Genomic DNA, 19687 nt, shown 5'->3' on the forward strand with positions numbered 1-19687 from the left:
ACACTTTAAAGTTCTCTATAATACACTTAAATATCGAATTGGAGTTGAAATTTTTGTCTTTACCGTTGACTTCACTGATCCATATTAATTAATTAAAAGTGTTCCGTATTAAGGACTTAATAGATGGGAAGTTTCCTTTGTTCAAGTAGCTAGAGAGAAAGTTTAATAGTATGGGACATGAGGGATGGATTTTGACTATTTATATACTAGAAAAGAAAAAATCTATAACTATATAATTGTAATTTGATAGATTTTAAAAATTAATAATTTTTTGAGTACTAATAAAATTTTAAAGACTTTCTATAAATCAAAATCGAATGCCAACAGACTTTTAAAAATTCTTCAAAAGTCTGAATTAAGTACCAATTCAATGAACTCTCAAAGACTCAAAATTTAAATTAAATGCCATCAAACTTTAAAAGCCTTTAACGATTCATAAAAATTCAGATTAAATACACCCTCTGAATAATTTATATCCACTTAACTCCAAATTGTTCATTTGAATTAGTAGAGAGTTCACATCTCAAAATTCTTGGAAGCAAATTCAAAGTTTTGGTTCTTCGATCAATTCATTTTGCATGCTTAGCACACCATCGATCTACATCAAAGATTCCTCTCTTAGAATTACTTTCATACAACTTGTTCAACAGTCGCTAATGTAGTAAAAGGAAGCATATACTATTATTCTGAAAAAAAAAAAAAAAAAAAAAAAAAAAAAAAAAAAAAAAAAAAACCTAAACCTTACCATTGAAGAAAAGTGGCCAAAAAAGAACAAATTTAAAGAAGGGTCAGCTAAAGAAGAATTTAAATCCGTCAGTGGCAAGTTTTTGCATTGACACATAATTCGTCCACATCCCTTTACTTTTTGGGACTAATAATTTGTGAATATCAAGGTTCTGGAATGACTATTACTTATATTCCTTCTATTTGTATTCATAAAATGATTATTTGGTTCATGAGAATATGAAACTTTCTTTAGTGATGCGATATCTCAAGGATGATTTTTAGTTCATTTTTAATCATATTAAATATTTCTGAGAATTTTATTCTGACTTAAATTTTAAGTAATAATGTGAAATTTTTTGAATACATCATGTTATTGCCTAAAAATATTTCAACTTGCTAAGGGCAAAGTGCCCCGACTTGGGTACGAATGAACAATTTTTTTATGCCACTTTCACGATAACAATTAATTATGTGTGTTACTTTTACTGCGTAATAAAGATTGACTCAGCCCGCACGGGCTAAGCTCAGTGATTCAGTAGACAGTATTTGGGGGAAGAGATTAATGTTTGAACTTCGACAGTGACAGTGTGAAGATTATGTCTAAAGTGAATAAATCATTTGTATGCACATACATTTGACCTTGTTTACTAAGCCATTAAGTCGAGTCAGGATTGGAGATTCAATCTTTTTGCAAGAAGAATAAAGATTGACTCATTAAGATCATAATATATAACACTTGATAATTATTATTTCCGTTAAACTATTTATAATACTTGTAAGGGGAATATATGTACATTTCTCCTATAATGAAATAGTTTATGTGACATTACAAGAAGAAAGAAGGAATAAAGATGAGCTACCGAGGTAGTCCATCATATCGTACGTTATGATAGAAAAGAATGAAATGGACAACAAAAAATGTATGGACGGATAAGGATGAGAGTTTACGTAGGTTGTACAATGCTTGGGATAATTACTAAACTATGTACGTGTTAAAAGAAGATGTTCCACGTTAGCTGGAATGCACGAGCGAGCCAAGTAGATAGGATGCGTGAACGCCATTTTGGAAGACGACACTCCTTGACTCACCCCCAAATACTTTGACCAGTCAACTTGACCAACATATGTAGTTCACACTTGTGTCGTTATTTTTTACTCAAACTGATTAACTCAAAATATAATGTGACTATGTGGGACACTTAAGTTTTGGTTCAAATTTATAATTTTATAATTTTTTTATGTGTTTAAGAAATAAAGAAAAAAGTTTAGTTCGAGTTGAATTTACAGTTTTTACAGATTTTATAGTTACATTAACAATTTGTTTACCACTGCTAGATGTTCAAAGGGTTAATTTTATTGTATACGGTTAAAATCGGTAGTGTTTTTGGATTTGATGGGTGGTGATTTGTAAAATATTTCTTTGATAATATTGCATATTTGAAAATGCAGTATATATAATTTGTTATTGTAATTAAAAAAATTCTCATATGTACTCTATGGAACATAATGAAGAATATGCGTCCTTGTAATATTAGCCAGATTCATTGAACATTTGACTTCAATTAGTGGCCATATATGTTTCTGAACTAGCTTTAGCAAATTCCCTATATTTTCTGTACTTGTGTATGTGGATATAAAGCTACCAGCATGCACAAAAACTAATGATTAATGCTTATCACGTAATGTTTATTTAAGTTGTTTTGTCCGTGAATAGACAAATATATGATATTTAGAGGGAATTAATCATTTAATTACTTTGGTCCAATTAAAATGAAGGATAAAAGTAAACTTTGTAAAGGGAATGAAATTAACGCTTAGCGGCAATGATTAGAACTATTAAAACAGGTTAATTTCACTAGACCGATTCGTCGTGTCTCACAATAAAAGTGGTACGAGCTCTGGACATGTAGCACGTGCTAATTAGTTTGCACTTTTGCACCAAAACGCGACTATATATATATATATATATATATATATATATATATATATAATAAAGCCTCATTGACCTTCACCTTTTTTATTGAATGGTTTTCTTATTATAACATATGTCTATTGCAGGACTGCTCTTTTTGGCCAACAATATAATCAATTTCTTACTTCTGTACGTTGATATATATACCATCATCATTACATGGACCACAGTCCAAAAATACATAAAATATATTATTGTAATTCATAAAATATATTATTCTAACACAAAGTATATTATTGTAACTCATAAAATACATTATTTTACCTCATAAATTTCATTATCCTAACACATAAAATACATTATTCTAACTCATAAAATACATTATCTTACCTTAGAAATTTCATTATTCTAACACATACAAAATACATTATTCTAACTCATAAAATATATTATCTTATCTCAAAATATTCATTATTCTAACACGCGTGTGAAAAAAAAAAAAAGTTAACATCAAAATGACGCCATTTTGGACCGTGTTCCATGCACACAATAATTTGCCTGATATATATGAAGCCACAAAAAATGTGCAAGCAAGCTAGCCAAGGCAAACATTAGTTATGTTATCATGTATGAAACAATGTTTATGTTTTATGTTTTTTTTAAAAAAAAAAAAAAAAAGAAAATACACGTAAGAAAGGGCTCGTCAAACATTTGATTAGACAAATGATATTTGATTAGAGTGTGCCTATTTATTATTTGAGGGAATTAATGAAGCGAATGTCATTATTAAAGTATCAATAATAATACAGATGATGTTTCTTGTGAACTTGCCATTACTTTAATTTTTTGGGCTATTCATCGCCTTTTAATTATGTGGATCGAATTTATATCAATTGCATATTTCTTGTGAACGGGTTACATATATACTTTTAGCTAATTAACTTTTAAGTTTAATCTATTCGTTGAATTTAAGTCACATTCTTTATTTCTTTATCTTCAAACTTTTCATCAATTACTTTCAATTCTACCCTCCAATACTCACATATGCATATGTGGCAAGTATTAACTTAACAAAAAATTAAAAATATTAAATAAACAAGCATCAACAAATGGACACAAACTATTAAAAAAAAAACATTGTTGCTTTAATCTAAGATTCATTATTGTCAATTATCCTAAAATCAAATTTACATATATAGGAGCATTTCCTTAATTATGAGGCCTCTTGGTGCTATTCCATTAATTAATTTTATAAAAAAAGTAATTCCTAGTTATCTATAGAATCCAACCTCTCTTTTTTTTTTTTTTTTTTTAGCAAAAATAAAAAAAATAATAAAAAAAAAATCCAACCTCTTACTCTCGTTTTCAAGGAATGTAAACCAAAATTTTCATAAGTCAAAGTGCACACCATATACGGTTACAAGTTATGAACAACTTAGGATAGTTTACCTTGGCTCTGTTTGGCAGAGCTTATTTAGGAGCTTATAGTTTATTTTAAGCTTCTAAAAGCTATAAGCTCTGTTTGGTAATGTTCCCAAAATAAGCTCCTAGCTTCCTTAACTTTTTTTCCATCTTTATCCTTATTATTTTAAAGGAATGACATAATTTACCCTTCCCAATTAAAACCATTTTCTCTTCTCCTTTATCCGCAACTTTCAGCGAAAATATTATTATTATTATTATTATTATTATTATTATTATTATTATTATTATTGAAGAGATTATTATTATTATTATTATTATTATTATTATTATTATTATTATTATTATTGTTATGAGATTTGCACAATATTGCTACTTCGTTATGAGATGCTAGATCATGATTATACTAATAGTTTTATTTTAAAATGTTAAATTTTAATATGTAAACAAACTAATTTAAATTTTATGAAGATGTCCTTTTTAGTCTTTCTACATTTATCAGCTTATCAAAAAGCTAATTTTACCAAACATTTTCAATCATAACAGCTAGCTTAACAGCTCTTCAGTTTTCAGCTCCGAACTTATAACTTTTCAGTTTTCAGCTCCTTTTCAGCTTTCAGCTCCTAGCTTATAGCTTTTCAGCTAGGTTTGCCAAACAGAGCCCTTCTTGTGGTCTTTTACAAAGTAGGGTTACAAGACAGAATTTATCCAATGCACACTCTCAGAAGTAGTGGCTGCAAGTTTCTATCATCACTCCAAAAAAAAAAAAAAAAAAAAAAAACACCAAATATAGGAGTAACAACATTCTAAACTAGTAATAACAACATTCTAAACTTTTAAATTGTCAAACAATTTAAACTTTTCTAACTACCAAACCCCCTCTAAGAATATAATATTTCTCGCTTTAAAAATTAAATTATTGAAAATGGTCTCAAAACAATTAACAAAGATAAATTACAATATTTTTAATAAGCACATCTTAGACAAAAGAAGTTAAATACTCTACTCAAAAGTACTAGGAACAAAGATACACTCGAAATTACTTTTGTTAAAGATTGAGTATTAGACTTTATGTTATAATTATAATTAAGGGAGTTTAAAGTTTAATGTATTGAATAACAACAACAACAACAACAACAACAACAACAACAATAATAATAATAATAATAATAATAATAATAATAATAATAATAGACTAAACCCATTCTTTGAGACATGATACTAATCAACTCAAAACATTGTTAATTAACCTCGACATCGAAATGTGAATGTGTCGTCTAATTTGTTGAATTGTTGGTTGATATTGAAAAGTTAACTTTTAAAGTCAAAAGTTGATCTGTATTAGTAAAACAAATTATTGGGGTTTCATGTTGTTAATTAATTATTATATTCTTTGTGTTGGTAATAGACACCATATCATTATATTGTAGATGAAGTGAATTTGGAAGTTTAATGTCACATCCGGATAGTTAATTAATATAATGATAATCATCCTCCCAAATGCTCTGTCGGGCCGGCGTGTGGGGGGTCCTTAGGGTTGGGATTCAGCCTTTTAATTTGGAAGAATATAATGATAATCATTTATATGTTATATGTAAGTTGACAATAACAAAAGTTTGAAAAATATACTATGTAGTTTTAGCAAAGATTTAGGAGCATATTTATTTTGGTATTAACTATTTCCATTGAGTAGCTAGCAACCCGGCCAAATTGATCGAGCAATTGGTTTAGTAACCACAATGTTTCAAGTTCAACTACTTTTTAAGGACGATGTTTATTGGCTTTATTGATTTGAGTCGATTAGTTATGGTAACTTAAATTGGTTTAGGCATTTAGCACACTTTTGAATAACGGTTATTAATTTTCTCATAAATGAATTATTTCTATTGAGGCAATTTTCTTTTAGACATTTTGATCATATAAGCGCCTATATTTATGTATTTAATAAACCTAAATATGAATATTATTTTCTGTATGTACATTTATTTTTAATGAAACAAATTGAATAATATTTCTTTTTAAATTTTTCTTTATTCTAATTCTTATGGAATTATTCTCAAGCTGCCTCTGTTTTCATCTATACTCTCTTTTCTTCCCGATGAAAAAGGCTAATCAAAAAGTTTATTCTCTTATCATCTTATGTTTGAAATTATATAATACCTAAACACACAAAACAAAAAAAAAAAAAAAAAAAAAAAAAAAAAACAAAAACAAAAACAAAAACAAAAACAAAAGCAAAAGAAAAAGAGAAAAAAAAAAAGGTTTGATCCGATCCCATTAATCTTGATCACATTCCATTACTTTTACATCATTTTCTTATTAATATTTTTTTTTTACTAAATTTTATGTATCATATCAATACGTACTATCTAATGTAATTGGTAATACCCTACATATATATTAGATGTGTAGTCTCACAAGAAGAACCATAACGTAGTTCTTCATTACAAATCGCAATTATTGATGTATGTCGTCTGTCTATTGCATAATATATATATATATATATATATATATATATATATATATATATATATATATATATATAGAGGGACGGAGGCCCCCCTCACCCCACCCCATATATAGTATTTGTATGTATATATGTATATAGTACATGTTTTAGTATTAGTATAAAAAAATATATAAAATATTAACAAGAAGTGACTAAGTGAGTTAGTGTAGGTGGTAGAGCACAACTTTGGTAATAATGGGGTTAAGGGTTCCAATCTTATATCATCAAGATAATTTTACAATTTTTTTTTAATAGTTTTTTTAATATTGCACACACACTCTATAATAAGATGTGTAATTTATAATGTGTTTTCTATTCAAATTATTTTATTAATTATGTTTCATATTTTGTTATGAATATTTTTATAAAGTTTCGATGTGTTTTATTTTTCGTCCATATCCAACAATATTTACAATTATATTTCTTAGGTAGTTTATTTATTTATTTTTAAATTATCTCTTTTGTTTTAATGTTTCGCCTTTTCTAGAAAAATTTTCTGAATCCGTCTGTACTGTTTCGCCCCCCCTCAACCGAATTTCTGGCTCCGTCCCTGTATATATATAGGTGTTGACTGTTACGTAAGTAAAGAAAAATAAAGTTGTATATTTTGCTATTAGTTATAGCTTTTGACATACAGATAAACATTTAATTTGATAATTGGTATCATAGCAATAAGGCACAAATAATTTTTAGCATAATAATAAGCATTTAACCCTAACAATATAACACACATATATATACCAAATATTATAAAAGTAGGAAGCAAACGAAAAAAAGAAAAAAGAAAAAAGAGACAAATCAACTCAAGATTAGACTTGATTATCATATTTGAATAAATGAGAATAGTTCAATCTTATCTTTAAAAAATACTTTTTTCTTGGTATTATTGCACAAATGCGGCGGAGTTAGCTGAAAAATACCTGATAAATCTTAACACTCCAAATATGTCAACTTCTATTAATCGGACCTTTCAACTTTCAAGCCCATCCATGCATGCACCATGACCGACCCTTCTATTATATTCCACCAAAATTACATCAAATTCCTTCCCACATTAATCCCATGAGGGTTGTCCATATATATATATATATATATATATATATATATATATATATATATAATAGAGACAAAATATTGATCTTGCCAAAATCAGCTGTCCAGATTGAACACTGATTAAACAAAAATGCAGTGGTATTTTGATAATTTTGCGTATTGTTGAAACTTTAGGTGCGTATTTTCTATGTTTAAAGTGCGTCGTTTTAACACTTAAGGTGCGTTAGTTCTACAATCTACACTTGACAACTTAAGGTGCATTAGTGTTGAAACTTAGGGTGCATCATTCTAAAGTTTAAGTTGCGTCTTTTCAAAGATTAAGATGCGTCCTTTTAATGCGGCATTTTAACATTTAAAGTACATAAGTTCTCCACTTAAGGATCATCATTTCTTAAGGTGCGTGATTTTACCACTTAAGATGCGTCTTTGTAACACTTAAGGTACGCCATTCAATTCTAACACTTAAGGTGCGTCATTTTTACACTTAGTTTCTGCCTTCCATGATGCATTTTTTTTTTTTTAATTTTCATATATTGATTTGAACCGTTGATCTAGATTTGATCAACTGCTCAGATCTCACGACATGTTTCAGATCACCTGGGAGATTCTCCGCACTAGATCTCATCCATATATATATATATATATATATATATATATATATATATATACACACACACACACACACTCGTGACTTACCATTTTCCTTAATAATGTTCAAGTCATACTTTTCATCCTTAGCAAAAAAAAAAAAAAAAAAAAAAAAAAAAAACATTAAATAATGTATTTTTTTTAACAAAAAAAAAAAAAAAAAAAAAAGTATAAAGTCTTCCATTCTTGTGGAAAGTGGTAAGGATGCAGTGAGAAAATTCATGGAATTTTATTATTTTTTTTGGAAAATTAAATAAAAACATGTGATGGATTGTAGTACTAAACAAACTGCGTGCATGCATTAGTCAACAAGGTTTGCCGACATATATATGTGCATGTGCATGTTGGTTTAAGGCTAAGTACCATTTCGCGCAGCCGTGCCAGCCACACAAGATCGAGTCATATAAAGGAGGCAGCAAGTTTCTACATTATTTTCTTTATATTTTACCCTATACAAATGAAAAGTATTCGCAGTTTGGTTTGCTTGTTTTTGTAAAAGCAACGCCTTTTCAATTTGCATTTTAATTTCGTAAATACCCTTTTTATTTCTTTAAAAAAAATGGGGATTTTATTAACAAACAGAGCACAAAGGGAAAAAGTAAAAACTAAATAAGATTTTTTTGATCACATATATCATCAATTAGTTGATTAAGATCGCACATCAAAACTAATCATGTTCTTGTTGAGTAAAATTTCAAGAGTGACAAAATATTCACTTATGCATTTTTAAATATCAGAATTCTCGAACCTTTTTATTTCAAAAACGTAGAATATATTAACTAATGACGGGCTTGAAATAAAATTCACATAGAATTGTATTACCATGCATGTTTTGAATGTGAATTGATGTTTCAAGTCAAGCCTAAATCCCAACAATATATTTGACATTTTAGCTGGGGTTGCATTAACAATTAAGCAACTTATTAATTTTATAGTTTCATACCGAAATTTGATAATTATATATACATACATATATATATATATATATATATATATATATATATATATATATATATATATATAATATTATTTGCTTAAAACTCGAAGAAAAATAAATAAGTTTAATAATTAATGTATATATATTGATGGAAAGTGGGCTTATTACAATAATCACAAAGCAAAATAGTCCTAGCTACTAATTTAATCCCCAAACACGTGTGGGGGGAAATACGAATATTAATTTTTTTTTTTTTAGGGAGGCTGGGGGGGGGGGGGGGGTTGGGTTTAATTTCATTATGTTTTTTTTTTTTTTTCTACAGGAGAAACTTTGGCTGATTGCAGCATGACAAATGTATGACACTTTCATGTTCATCCAATGCTGAGATATTTTACAATTGCTGGCGGTTATATGTCTGTCTTTCACTTTCATTCTTTGAATAATCGGAATCCCATTCCATTCCTTTTTTGGTTTTTTCCCTTCTCAATGACGTCACTGGAATTGGAAAGCTGGGTTCACGAAAATGGGCTGGTTGAAGATGCTATTTTGGGTGTATTGGTGTGGGACTACTTCACCAAGGCCAAAAGGGACAATTCCATTGTTATTGGTCATTAGTGTGGGGTTTTGGTTGTCAAATGTTGCTGGGTTATTGTTGTTGTCGCCTAGGAGTTGTGAAATTGACCCAAAACAATCCATTTCCAGGAGGTGGGTTAATGAGCATGCCCTTGGCAATTTCATCCCTTGTACTTGTGGTCCACCTTCTGAACAACTTGCAATTTCTGGGTTTGTCTCTTCCACCTCTGTCTTCATCATCATCATCATCCCCGTATTTGAATTGGCTTTCCCCAAGTTTTTCTTCTTGTAAATTCGACATAGAACCCAATCGTCCAGCTGAAAAAATTACAATAAAAATTTATTATATACAATACTAAATGAAAGGAGGATAGGCATAATATATGTGTGTGAGACAAATTAAATTTGTAGCTTACCCTCATGGACCCATTTTGCCTGGCGGGTAATGATCTTGATTCGCTAAGGCGATATTCGTGCATGATCCAATCAGTCTTGATGCCCTTTGGTGGCCTGCCCTTGTAAAACACGAGAGCTTTTTTGACACCCACGTATTTAGAGCCACTATAGATGGCCTTGTCTGTGCCTGTGGCTTTCCAATAACCCGACACGGCTGCCCTATTGGGACGAACTCCGTTGGGGTATTTCCGGTCTCGAGGCGTGAAGAAGTACCACTCCTTCTCTCCGAATTCTGCTTTCTCTACAATTAACAAATTAAACAAGATATATATATATAATTAATAAATTATTATTGTAACACGAATAAACAAATACTAAACTGATAAGACTAACCAGGCAATTCCCAAGGATCGAACTTGTAAATATCGACTTCGGGGATAATGGAGACAGGGCACGGCATAGAAGTGGCCTGGTTACGAAGGTAATACATGATGAGCTCTTCATCCGTAGGGTGAAACCTAAAGCCAGGAGGAAGATCAGAAGTTTGTTTGCCGCCCATCATTTTTTGTACGGAAATTAAAGGATCCAAAATATGTATGTGTTGGCTGTACTAAACTAGATTTGTGTTGGTTTGAGGATATGTTTTGTGGTATATAGGTAAGAAAGAGAGAAAGAGAAGGGGAGATGATTGTATAGGAGGAGAAAGGAAAATGAGGTGTTTGAAAGGTTTGCAAGGGTAGCGCTGGCCAATTTATTTGCGAAGGTTTCTTGTCGTCTTGCATGTATGATTTATGATTACATCATATACATTTGATTGGTTGTTTTTGAATTTGATTTCTAGCTTTCCTAGTATGTATGGGGGTTAGGAAAGTCACTTTAGTACTCTTCCTCCCACCAATCACTAGCAAGCAGCTTTGCTTTGCCTTACACAGGGAGAGAATAGTATTCTTTGTACTAGTTCTTATCTTGCCAATATGAGAAACCCTCATTATTTAAGGTTGCCAAGTGTTAATGAATATTATTTAGAAAAGTGATGAATACATCATCATCTTTTGTTTTTTTTTTTTTTTTTTTTTTTTTTTTTTTTGGGAGCACGTATGATGATAATTACCATTTAATTATCATTATCATATTTTTTGGGTATACCCAGAATTACCGTCGGACACACTGACTAATTCCCTTTTGGTTAAGGCTGCTCCAAAGTCAATGATAGAACCCTTGACCTTTGGTTAAGGATGGGATGAGTCCCTACCACTCAACCACACCATCCAGGTTTTTATGAATGTGGTCCATGTGGATATAGTAATTTCATATTCGCTTGTTTAGTTCAAAGGAATGTGAGATTATTGTAGAGAATGCGAGATTCCTAAACTTTATTTTTAATTTATTTTTGATAATTTTATGGAAATCACCTTTCTTTTACATTCTTAGGTTGGGTGAGATTCACGAGAATAGAATATTATCTCAAAATATCTCTTGAATCAAACACCGTTCGAAGAGTTGAATTTAAGACCTTTACAAGTGGATTAGACACCGAAAGGGCTTCACCACCTTTTGTCATCAAGTCAATGACTACATCTACACGATGAATACATACTCCGTTAGTTTACAATTAGTAATAATAAGTTTCTCTACAAAGTTGGTCAAACTCCTAACTTGATTTTGTAGTATAATTAAAACTTGACCTCGTATCATTTGGTATCAACGCCACATCTTAGATGAGTGCACTTATAGAGCGCCCCCGACTAGAGGCCGTGAATAATATAGTATGGAAATTATTATTGGGATGCATAATCATGGGATATTTAAAAAAAAAAAAACATAATAATAATGGCTAATATTGCAAGGAAATTCGAACGAAAATTGCCAAAATATAATTTTGACGAACCAATTCGCACTTATGATTAGCGCTATCCTGCATCTAGTGCTACTTTAACAAACTTTTATATTCAAAGATAATTTAATTCATATATATCCAAAAATAGATTGAAAAATTCCAAGTCAAAAAAGAAAATATGCATATGGTCTTAAAGCTAGCTGGCTAGCCAGTTAAGCAAAGAGAATTATAGGAGTTTTGGTGCATGAGAACATTCAACTTTTGGAAGTGTATTTAATTTTGGGTTTATTCTTTTCCACGCCTATGGAACCGCGTTACAACATTCTACATTAATAGCCAACTATACCTAGCTAGCTCCGATGCTTTATTAGATATTTCTTCATTGTTATCTTTAACTACAAGATATTTTAAGCACAAAAAATTAAATATACATTCTCAAGTTATACGCTAAAACAAAATTAAGCAATGTTTGGTAAATAGTTGTTACGCTCTTAATTATTTAGTGGGTTTGATTAGTTGATAACACTAGTTGATTGTAAAAAAGTGTTTGGTATAAATTAGTTGTTAGTTGATAGCTGATTACATGAAAAATTACTTTCCCAAAGCAAAAATGTGATCGAAAAAGTTATTTTGAGCAATTTTTTAAATTTTAACATTTTGAAAAAATAAATTGTTACAAAAAAACTAAACATCTCATATTGATTGTTTAATTAAGTCAAACAGCTAATAATAGTGGTCAAAATTGACTGATAAGCTTACTTATTTTACTAAACAGGACATTAATCTTTTTTCCTTTTCCTTCTAGTAATTATATCAATATTACCCCGTTTCCACAATTAAAAATCTGAATATTGAGATCTGTTTTTAAAAAAAAAAAAAAATTGAACATTTAGGTTTATCATCTCTACATGTCTCGGCGTAGGTAAACAATAACAATTGTCTAATGTTTTTTTAACAAATATTTTCAAAACTTTTAATTATTTATGGTCATCGGAACATTGGTGAGGCTCTCCCCGCCCCACAACCCCGCCGCAGAATGCTTATCCACACGGCTGACGGGAGTGTATAATTATGGCAAGCTTATCCAATAGTACATTTCTTTGGACAAATTAAAGAGTATTATACATAAAAAAAAAAAAAAAAAAATCCATATACGTACTCAATTATTGGACCAACCAACTCCCAAACGTTAATTAAATTGCTTTTGGCGGCACGCTAGACTAGCAGTTGGTACTTGGTAGCTAGTAAACAACGTGTTTACTAAATTTATTAGGATATTCTGTAAATATATTAGGATTCAAATCTTATACTTTGTAGAATATCATATTACATTTATAGGAATTCAAAAATAAAATAAATAAATAAAACTCTTTATATTCAATATGTAAATTAATTGATTTTATGATCACAAAAAAGAATGAACGCATGATAAATATCATATTACCTCAACTCCAAGCTACCGTCAAAATGGATAATAAAAAGTATTTAGCGCTCTTTCAGCTCAAATACGATGTAAGAATTGACAAACAGCTTAGGTGTGAAGCAAAGACAAAACCCATACAACATTAGTATTTAATTAATTGGTTGGAAGTCATGGAGTGGATAACGTGTGTATACTATGTTACGTTGCTTTTTCTACTCTAGCTACTATAGCCTTAACGTCTTGATTATATGATGACCATTAACAAAATAACATTAATCTAATCAATTCACAAGTGGAACAAACTACTGGAAAAATAGCATAAAATATGTAGTATCGTTCCATTTTATACCTCCTCATTTGTCACCTCTCGATTAGGCCAGATTTCCATTCCGATTCTCGTATGCAAACCAAACACACCATAAACTTTATCTCTCAAAACCCTGCTCATCTTCCTCCTTTTTATGTTCAAAGCCGTGTTCTAGTTTGACGGGCTTATTGTTTAAGTTCTCAAACCATAAGTCGTAATTCGTTTTAAGGAAAGATTGTTTCGCTCGACTTAAACTAAACTTCAACCTTTCGATGATTTTACTTGTATTTTTCAAAAATAATATTTTTGTAGTATCATTTTCTTACACAAACTACAATTATTTCAAAATTTTTAAATTAATATAATATTTTTATTCAAAGAGTTACTAAGTGGATGAAGCATAATTTTTGTACTAAAAAGTTATGAGTTTAATCTTAACACTTTATTGGTTAGACGTGTTATATAATGTCTCTTCACTACGATTTATCTTTTCACATAATGATTACTGATATACGGTCTCACGGCCTTACGACATCGTTTCAATTCGTTCATTTATACATTATTTATATTACGTTCTTATCCGGATTTATTGATTGGGGTCCACCCCGGGTTAATTAAATCCATCATTGGTGCTCTTGTTGACTTGAGGAGAGCTTGAGAGAATTTTTCTTAGTGAGGATGAATAGTGGTGGCCAAAATTATGAGGAGGAATGTGGGAGGTTGGGGGGTTTATCTTGTATAAAAACCCCCCTCCTTGTCCTAACAAAGGGCATTCTATCTACATTCTACATCTATTACACACAATTTGTCCCGAGAAACATTGTAATAGCCAATTTACGGCATTTAATACAATATACGGTCTCACGGCCTTACGACATCGTTTCATTCATTTATACATTATTTATATTACGTTCTTATCCGGATTTATTGATTCGGGTCCACCCCGGGTTAATTAAATCCATCAATTACTAAACTACAATAATCCCCATACACTTAAATTAAATTAAACTTTCACTAATATAATCAATTTTTGCAATACAATTACAATTTATTTGCATTGATTTGTGACATACTAATTAAGGATTATAATTGGTGGTGCAAAGATTAAAGCAATTCAAACCATAGTCAAAATATTGACAAAAATATAAAATATCATTAGCTGGATAAAACGGTACGAATACAAAATTACAAACTAAAGTACAATGTTTATGTCCTTATGATAAACTACGAGATATTACTTATATACATTTTCTCATATACCAACAATCATTGTAAGATCGCTTGATTCGAAGTACGATTAAAAATATTGTTTCTCAATCAATTAAGACATAATTTTCGTATTTGAAAGTCACGAGTACAATTATTTTCAACAAGTTGAACTAATTGTACAAGGTCTTACAAATACGATTTAGCGCTCACGTGTGATTTGTGAGCTATTATATAAGAGTGAATTTTACCCCGTGCAAATCATCAGGTAATAGCAGTGGATTTTTCTCGTCACCCAATTTTTTTTTTTTTTTTTTTTCTAATTTATAAGACTAAACAATCAATAAACATATTTCATTTCAATTAATCAATCTAAAAACATATTATCACACATGATAAATTATAAATCACAAATTAACTTCAATATAAATTTCACAATTTGATATCAATCACAAACTGTCACACATTATACATTTATCAAATTCATCCTCACAGTTAAACAATTAATCAGCTTTGAATAAATTCATCTTACAATTTTATTTTATTTTTTTGTTTTGCAGATCTCATAAAATTTTTATTAGAATATTATCTCATAACAAAAATATTATTAGAATCAAGGGTTATATTTAAAAAAAAAAATGGAAAATGTGGTGAACAATTTTGAATTTTTTTTTCTTCCCTTTTTAACTACTGTTTTTTACTACTACTGTTACAAAATACATATATTTTCTAATTTAAAATTTTGGTTTAAAGCATGGTTGAAAAAATTGCTAGGCGATCATCGGGCGCTCAGAGAGTGCCTAGCGCCTAGGCGGGGATTAATCGGCGCCTAGACGTCCGTGTATTTTTTATTTTTAAAAAAATTATTTAAATTTTTTTAATTTTTTAAGACATGATAATTATAAACTATTTAATACTTTAATAGTTAATACTAAAATATTAAATATTAACCTACAAATATCTAGAGTTTGAACAATTTAGGGTTATTTCGCTCAAAATAATATCGTTTTGAATGAAATAACTCATTTAAAAAGAATGGAACAATAGTTAATTGGCCAACTAGGCGATCTAATCAGTGCCTAGACGGCATAGCTGGCCAGCCGCCTAGACCACCGATTATAGTGATACGCTAGACGGCCGGTCAGCGCCTAATGCCTATGCGCCGATTAATCGATGCGGGATTTTTGCAACATTGGTTTAAAGTGGAAATCTAGAGTAGTCGCACATAGCTGATTGAGTTGGAATTATATACGGACTATATTTTACTTTCTTTATCATAGTACTGAAAGTGTGAAAGTAAATCACAAACTTCCAAAAGCAGCCATTCCCCACATGGAAAGTCGACACGTCACATACTAAAATGGGGTAGAAAAGATAAGAATTCCAAAAGAAAAGAGTTATATAATTAAATTAAACAAAAATGAAAGGTGAGTTTTTGCTTCGTGGTTCTTATCCGTCCACGTCAACAGTGGGGCCTGTTATTGGAGCAGATCCGCCGTTGGATCTCAACATCACCCAATTATTTTTGGAATAAGGGTCAAATAGGTCATCGAACTGCACACGGTAAAACAATTAGACCATTGAACTTAAAAAACTAACAATTGGGTCCCTAAACTAATCAATTTCAAACAATTCTTCCAATTTGAAGGTTTCCAACAGGTCAACAGGTCATCCTTCTAAATTAATTATTTTTTAAAATTTAAATTTTAAAAATTAATTATTTAAATTAAAAAAAAAAAAAAAAAAAAACTGGTTCCGGCCGGAGACGGTCGTCTCCGGCTGGATTCCAGTTTTTTATTTTTATTTTTTTAATTTAAAAATAATTAATTTTTAAAATTTATTTTTTAAAAAAATAATTAATTTGGGAGATGACCTGTTGACCTGTTGGAAACCTTCAAATTGGAAGAATTGTTTGAAATTGATTAGTTTAGGGACCTAATTGTTGGTTTTTTAGGTTCAATGGCCTAATTGTTTTATCGTGTGTAGTTCAATGGCCTATTTGATCCTTATTCCATTATTTTTTAATATCTGTAAACGACGCGTGTATGGGGCATCACCCAACTTCTGATTAACATCAACCCCTGCCTACTGCCTACACGTGGCGTTTTGAATTCAACGAAATTTTGGCGCATCCGATGAGAATATGAAGTGATAAAGAAGAATATACCGTGAATCTCAGCCGCCTGATTCGCTTCATTTATCCCCTTAACATTTGCTGCCGCCATTCGTGTGGTAGACTTCTTAGTTCTTATCAATGTATTTGATTTTTTTTTTTAATGACAAAAAAAAATGGTATTTATTATTTGTGACAAATTATGCTCTATAACTGTGTGCATCATACATGGTTTACACAATTGCAAAAATAGCGTCATTTTACTTTTTAAAAAAAATTATTTTTGATTGACGTTAATTACGTAAATATATGTTCATAATTTTATAATTTCACATTCTAGATGTATAGTTATGAAGTTATGGATGTGTAGTTAGGCAATTCTGAATGTATAGAAGTTATGAATGTGTAGTTATGTAATTCTGAATGTATAGTTATGAAGTCATGGATGTGTAGTTATGCAATTCTGAATGTATAGTTATGAAGTTATGGATGTATAGTTCAAATTATGCACAATATAACGCCGTTAATAACAATCGAAACTGAATTTTTGTTTTTTAAGTTGAACATCAAAACGACGTCGTTTTTACAACAGTGTACACCATGCATGACGCACACGGTTGCACAACATAACGCTCCATTATTTGTGTGTATGCATTAAATCAATGTTATTGTGGAGTAGTTTATACTTTACACAAATATTTATGTAAAAATTAAAATTTTTCAATCAAATGATACGAATCAAAATGTAACTTACTTTACAAAATATGCGATTAGATACACACTTTGCTTTATATCATTTAATTTAATATTCGGCACCATATATACAACATGCAATGCAACTCATTTATAATTCTTTTTTAAAGATAGAGTTGAAAGATAGATAATTGGAAAGTAGTGAATAGGATAGGGGTGCTGAGTTTTAATATTAATTTTGTTGGCATGCGCAGATAATATAGTCGATTTCTTTCTTTTTCCCCCACCATAATTTTCAAGAATGGATGACTAAGCAGATTGAGTGTTTGGACCAAATACAAGCAGACACACATCATCAAACGAAAATGAACATTACTTTTTTACGGACTATTATTTTATACATATTTTATGTTTCTTTTTTAACCATGATTTAAAAAAAAAAAAAAAAAATACCGTACAATATTTCAACTCAGACTTATTGGTATCTGTCCTGTTCGCCAATAACGTTAGGTTGGGTTTATCTGCAGTGTCACGTGGATAACTTTCAAATATATGTTGTTGTTTTTTTTTTCTCAAAAATAATTATATGTAAAAAAATTCATTTTTAAGTTAAAATGTTGGGTGATACCGTCTTATTGTCCTATATGTGCGATGGATGAGTTAATATGAAAATATAATACTAATTAGGAATAAATTGTTTATTACTTATATATAAAAATGTAATATTTTTAAAGAAAATGTAATATTTTTACACTTTGACTTAAAGGTATTGCATTTTTTCTTATAAGTATTACATTTTCTCTTTTAAATAACAAACACTTGTCAACATTATTTGTAAGGGAAAGTATAATGCTTTTGATGAAAAAATGTAATACTTTTACATCAAAATATAAAAGTATTACATCTTTCATCAAAAATATTATGCAATCTCTTATAAGTAACAAAAACTTTATTTCTGATTAGTACGACATATTTCAGTATAAGTATACATTCCCATATTGATATGATCGGTCTTACAAATAAGGATTCGGGAGACGGTCTCACGCAAGTGTGACTTTTTGTTTTTATATAATAAATGTTGTGGTCTCATTAAATTTTAATGGGTTCAATTATTTATTTTTTTTTTATAGGAAAAATGACGCTTTTTCTCCCGAGTTATATACTTATAACACTTTTTGACATTTTTACCCTTAAAGTAAATATTTTATTTATTTGTCTTCTCCAACATAATATTGCATATAAGTATGGATGACAACGGTTCGGTTCGAACTGAACCGGACACTATAGTCTATAGCAATCGAATTGAAAGTTTCCGATTATGATTCAGATCAGAACCCAATATTTGAATTTCAATTTATTAAAATTATGAATCGAAAAAACAGGATCCTGAACCGTAAATCGGCGATTCCGGATCCAGTTCACAATTTTGAACCGGTCTTTATTTTAATTTTTTTTTTTGAAATAGTCTAAATTCAACAGTAAATGTAATTTTTTTTCCAGTTTGAAACATGAACTGGTCGTTCCGATTTGCGATTTTAATACACTCTAAATATCAGATTTCTCTTCTAATTTGTAATTGGAATATTTCGGGTTGGTTGCTATAATGTCTGTTCGGTTTGAACCAAATCGTGATCATAATTTGTTGGAAAAGAAAAATAAATGAAATATTTATTTTTAGGGTAAATGTGTCCATTTAACATTTTAGGGGAAAAACATTCACTTAAATAATTTAGAGAAAAAATGTGCTATAAGTATATAACTCATAGGAAAAAAGTGTTATTTTCCCTTTTTATATTATAAATATACATACAGACATGTAAATAAGTAGCAAACTTTGAATAATGTCAATATCTTCATATTATATAAATTTATAATAGTGAGTTTCAATTCAATTTGGATAGACACAACTTATGAATTTTTAAAAGTAATAAA

At 29.7% G+C, this 19687-nt stretch overlaps 1 protein-coding gene across 1 annotated transcript; it reads right to left on the reverse strand.

Moving 5' to 3' along the window:
* Nucleotides 1-9522: 9522 nt before the first annotated feature.
* On the reverse strand, nt 9523-10915 carry LOC109162178 (NAC transcription factor 29-like). Its single transcript, XM_019310910.1, has 3 exons — nt 10570-10915; nt 10197-10477; nt 9523-10098 (listed from the first exon to the last, which is right to left on the reverse strand). The coding sequence occupies exons 1-3, from the start codon at nt 10736-10738 to the stop codon at nt 9700-9702; spliced, it is 849 nt and encodes a 282-aa protein (XP_019166455.1). The 5' UTR covers nt 10739-10915; the 3' UTR covers nt 9523-9699.
* Between the last annotated feature and the right edge of the window lie 8772 nt (nt 10916-19687).

The sequence above is a fragment of the Ipomoea nil genome, unplaced genomic scaffold (genome assembly GCF_001879475.1).
Source record: "Ipomoea nil cultivar Tokyo-kokei standard unplaced genomic scaffold, Asagao_1.1 scaffold2926, whole genome shotgun sequence".
NCBI lineage: Eukaryota > Viridiplantae > Streptophyta > Magnoliopsida > Solanales > Convolvulaceae > Ipomoea > Ipomoea nil.

What these genes read in the sequence shown, in the direction of transcription:
- LOC109162178 (XM_019310910.1), bottom strand. Translation starts at nt 10,738, where the DNA reads ATGATGGGCGGCAAACAAACTTCTGATCTTCCTCCTGGCTTTAGGTTT. An exon ending in CGATCCTTGGGAATTGCCTG is followed by an intron (nt 10,478 to 10,569) that starts GTTAGTCTTATC and finishes TGTTAATTGTAG; the next exon opens with AGAAAGCAGAATTCGGAGAG. An exon ending in GGCAAAATGGGTCCATGAGG is followed by an intron (nt 10,099 to 10,196) that starts GTAAGCTACAAA and finishes TAATTTTTTCAG; the next exon opens with CTGGACGATTGGGTTCTATG.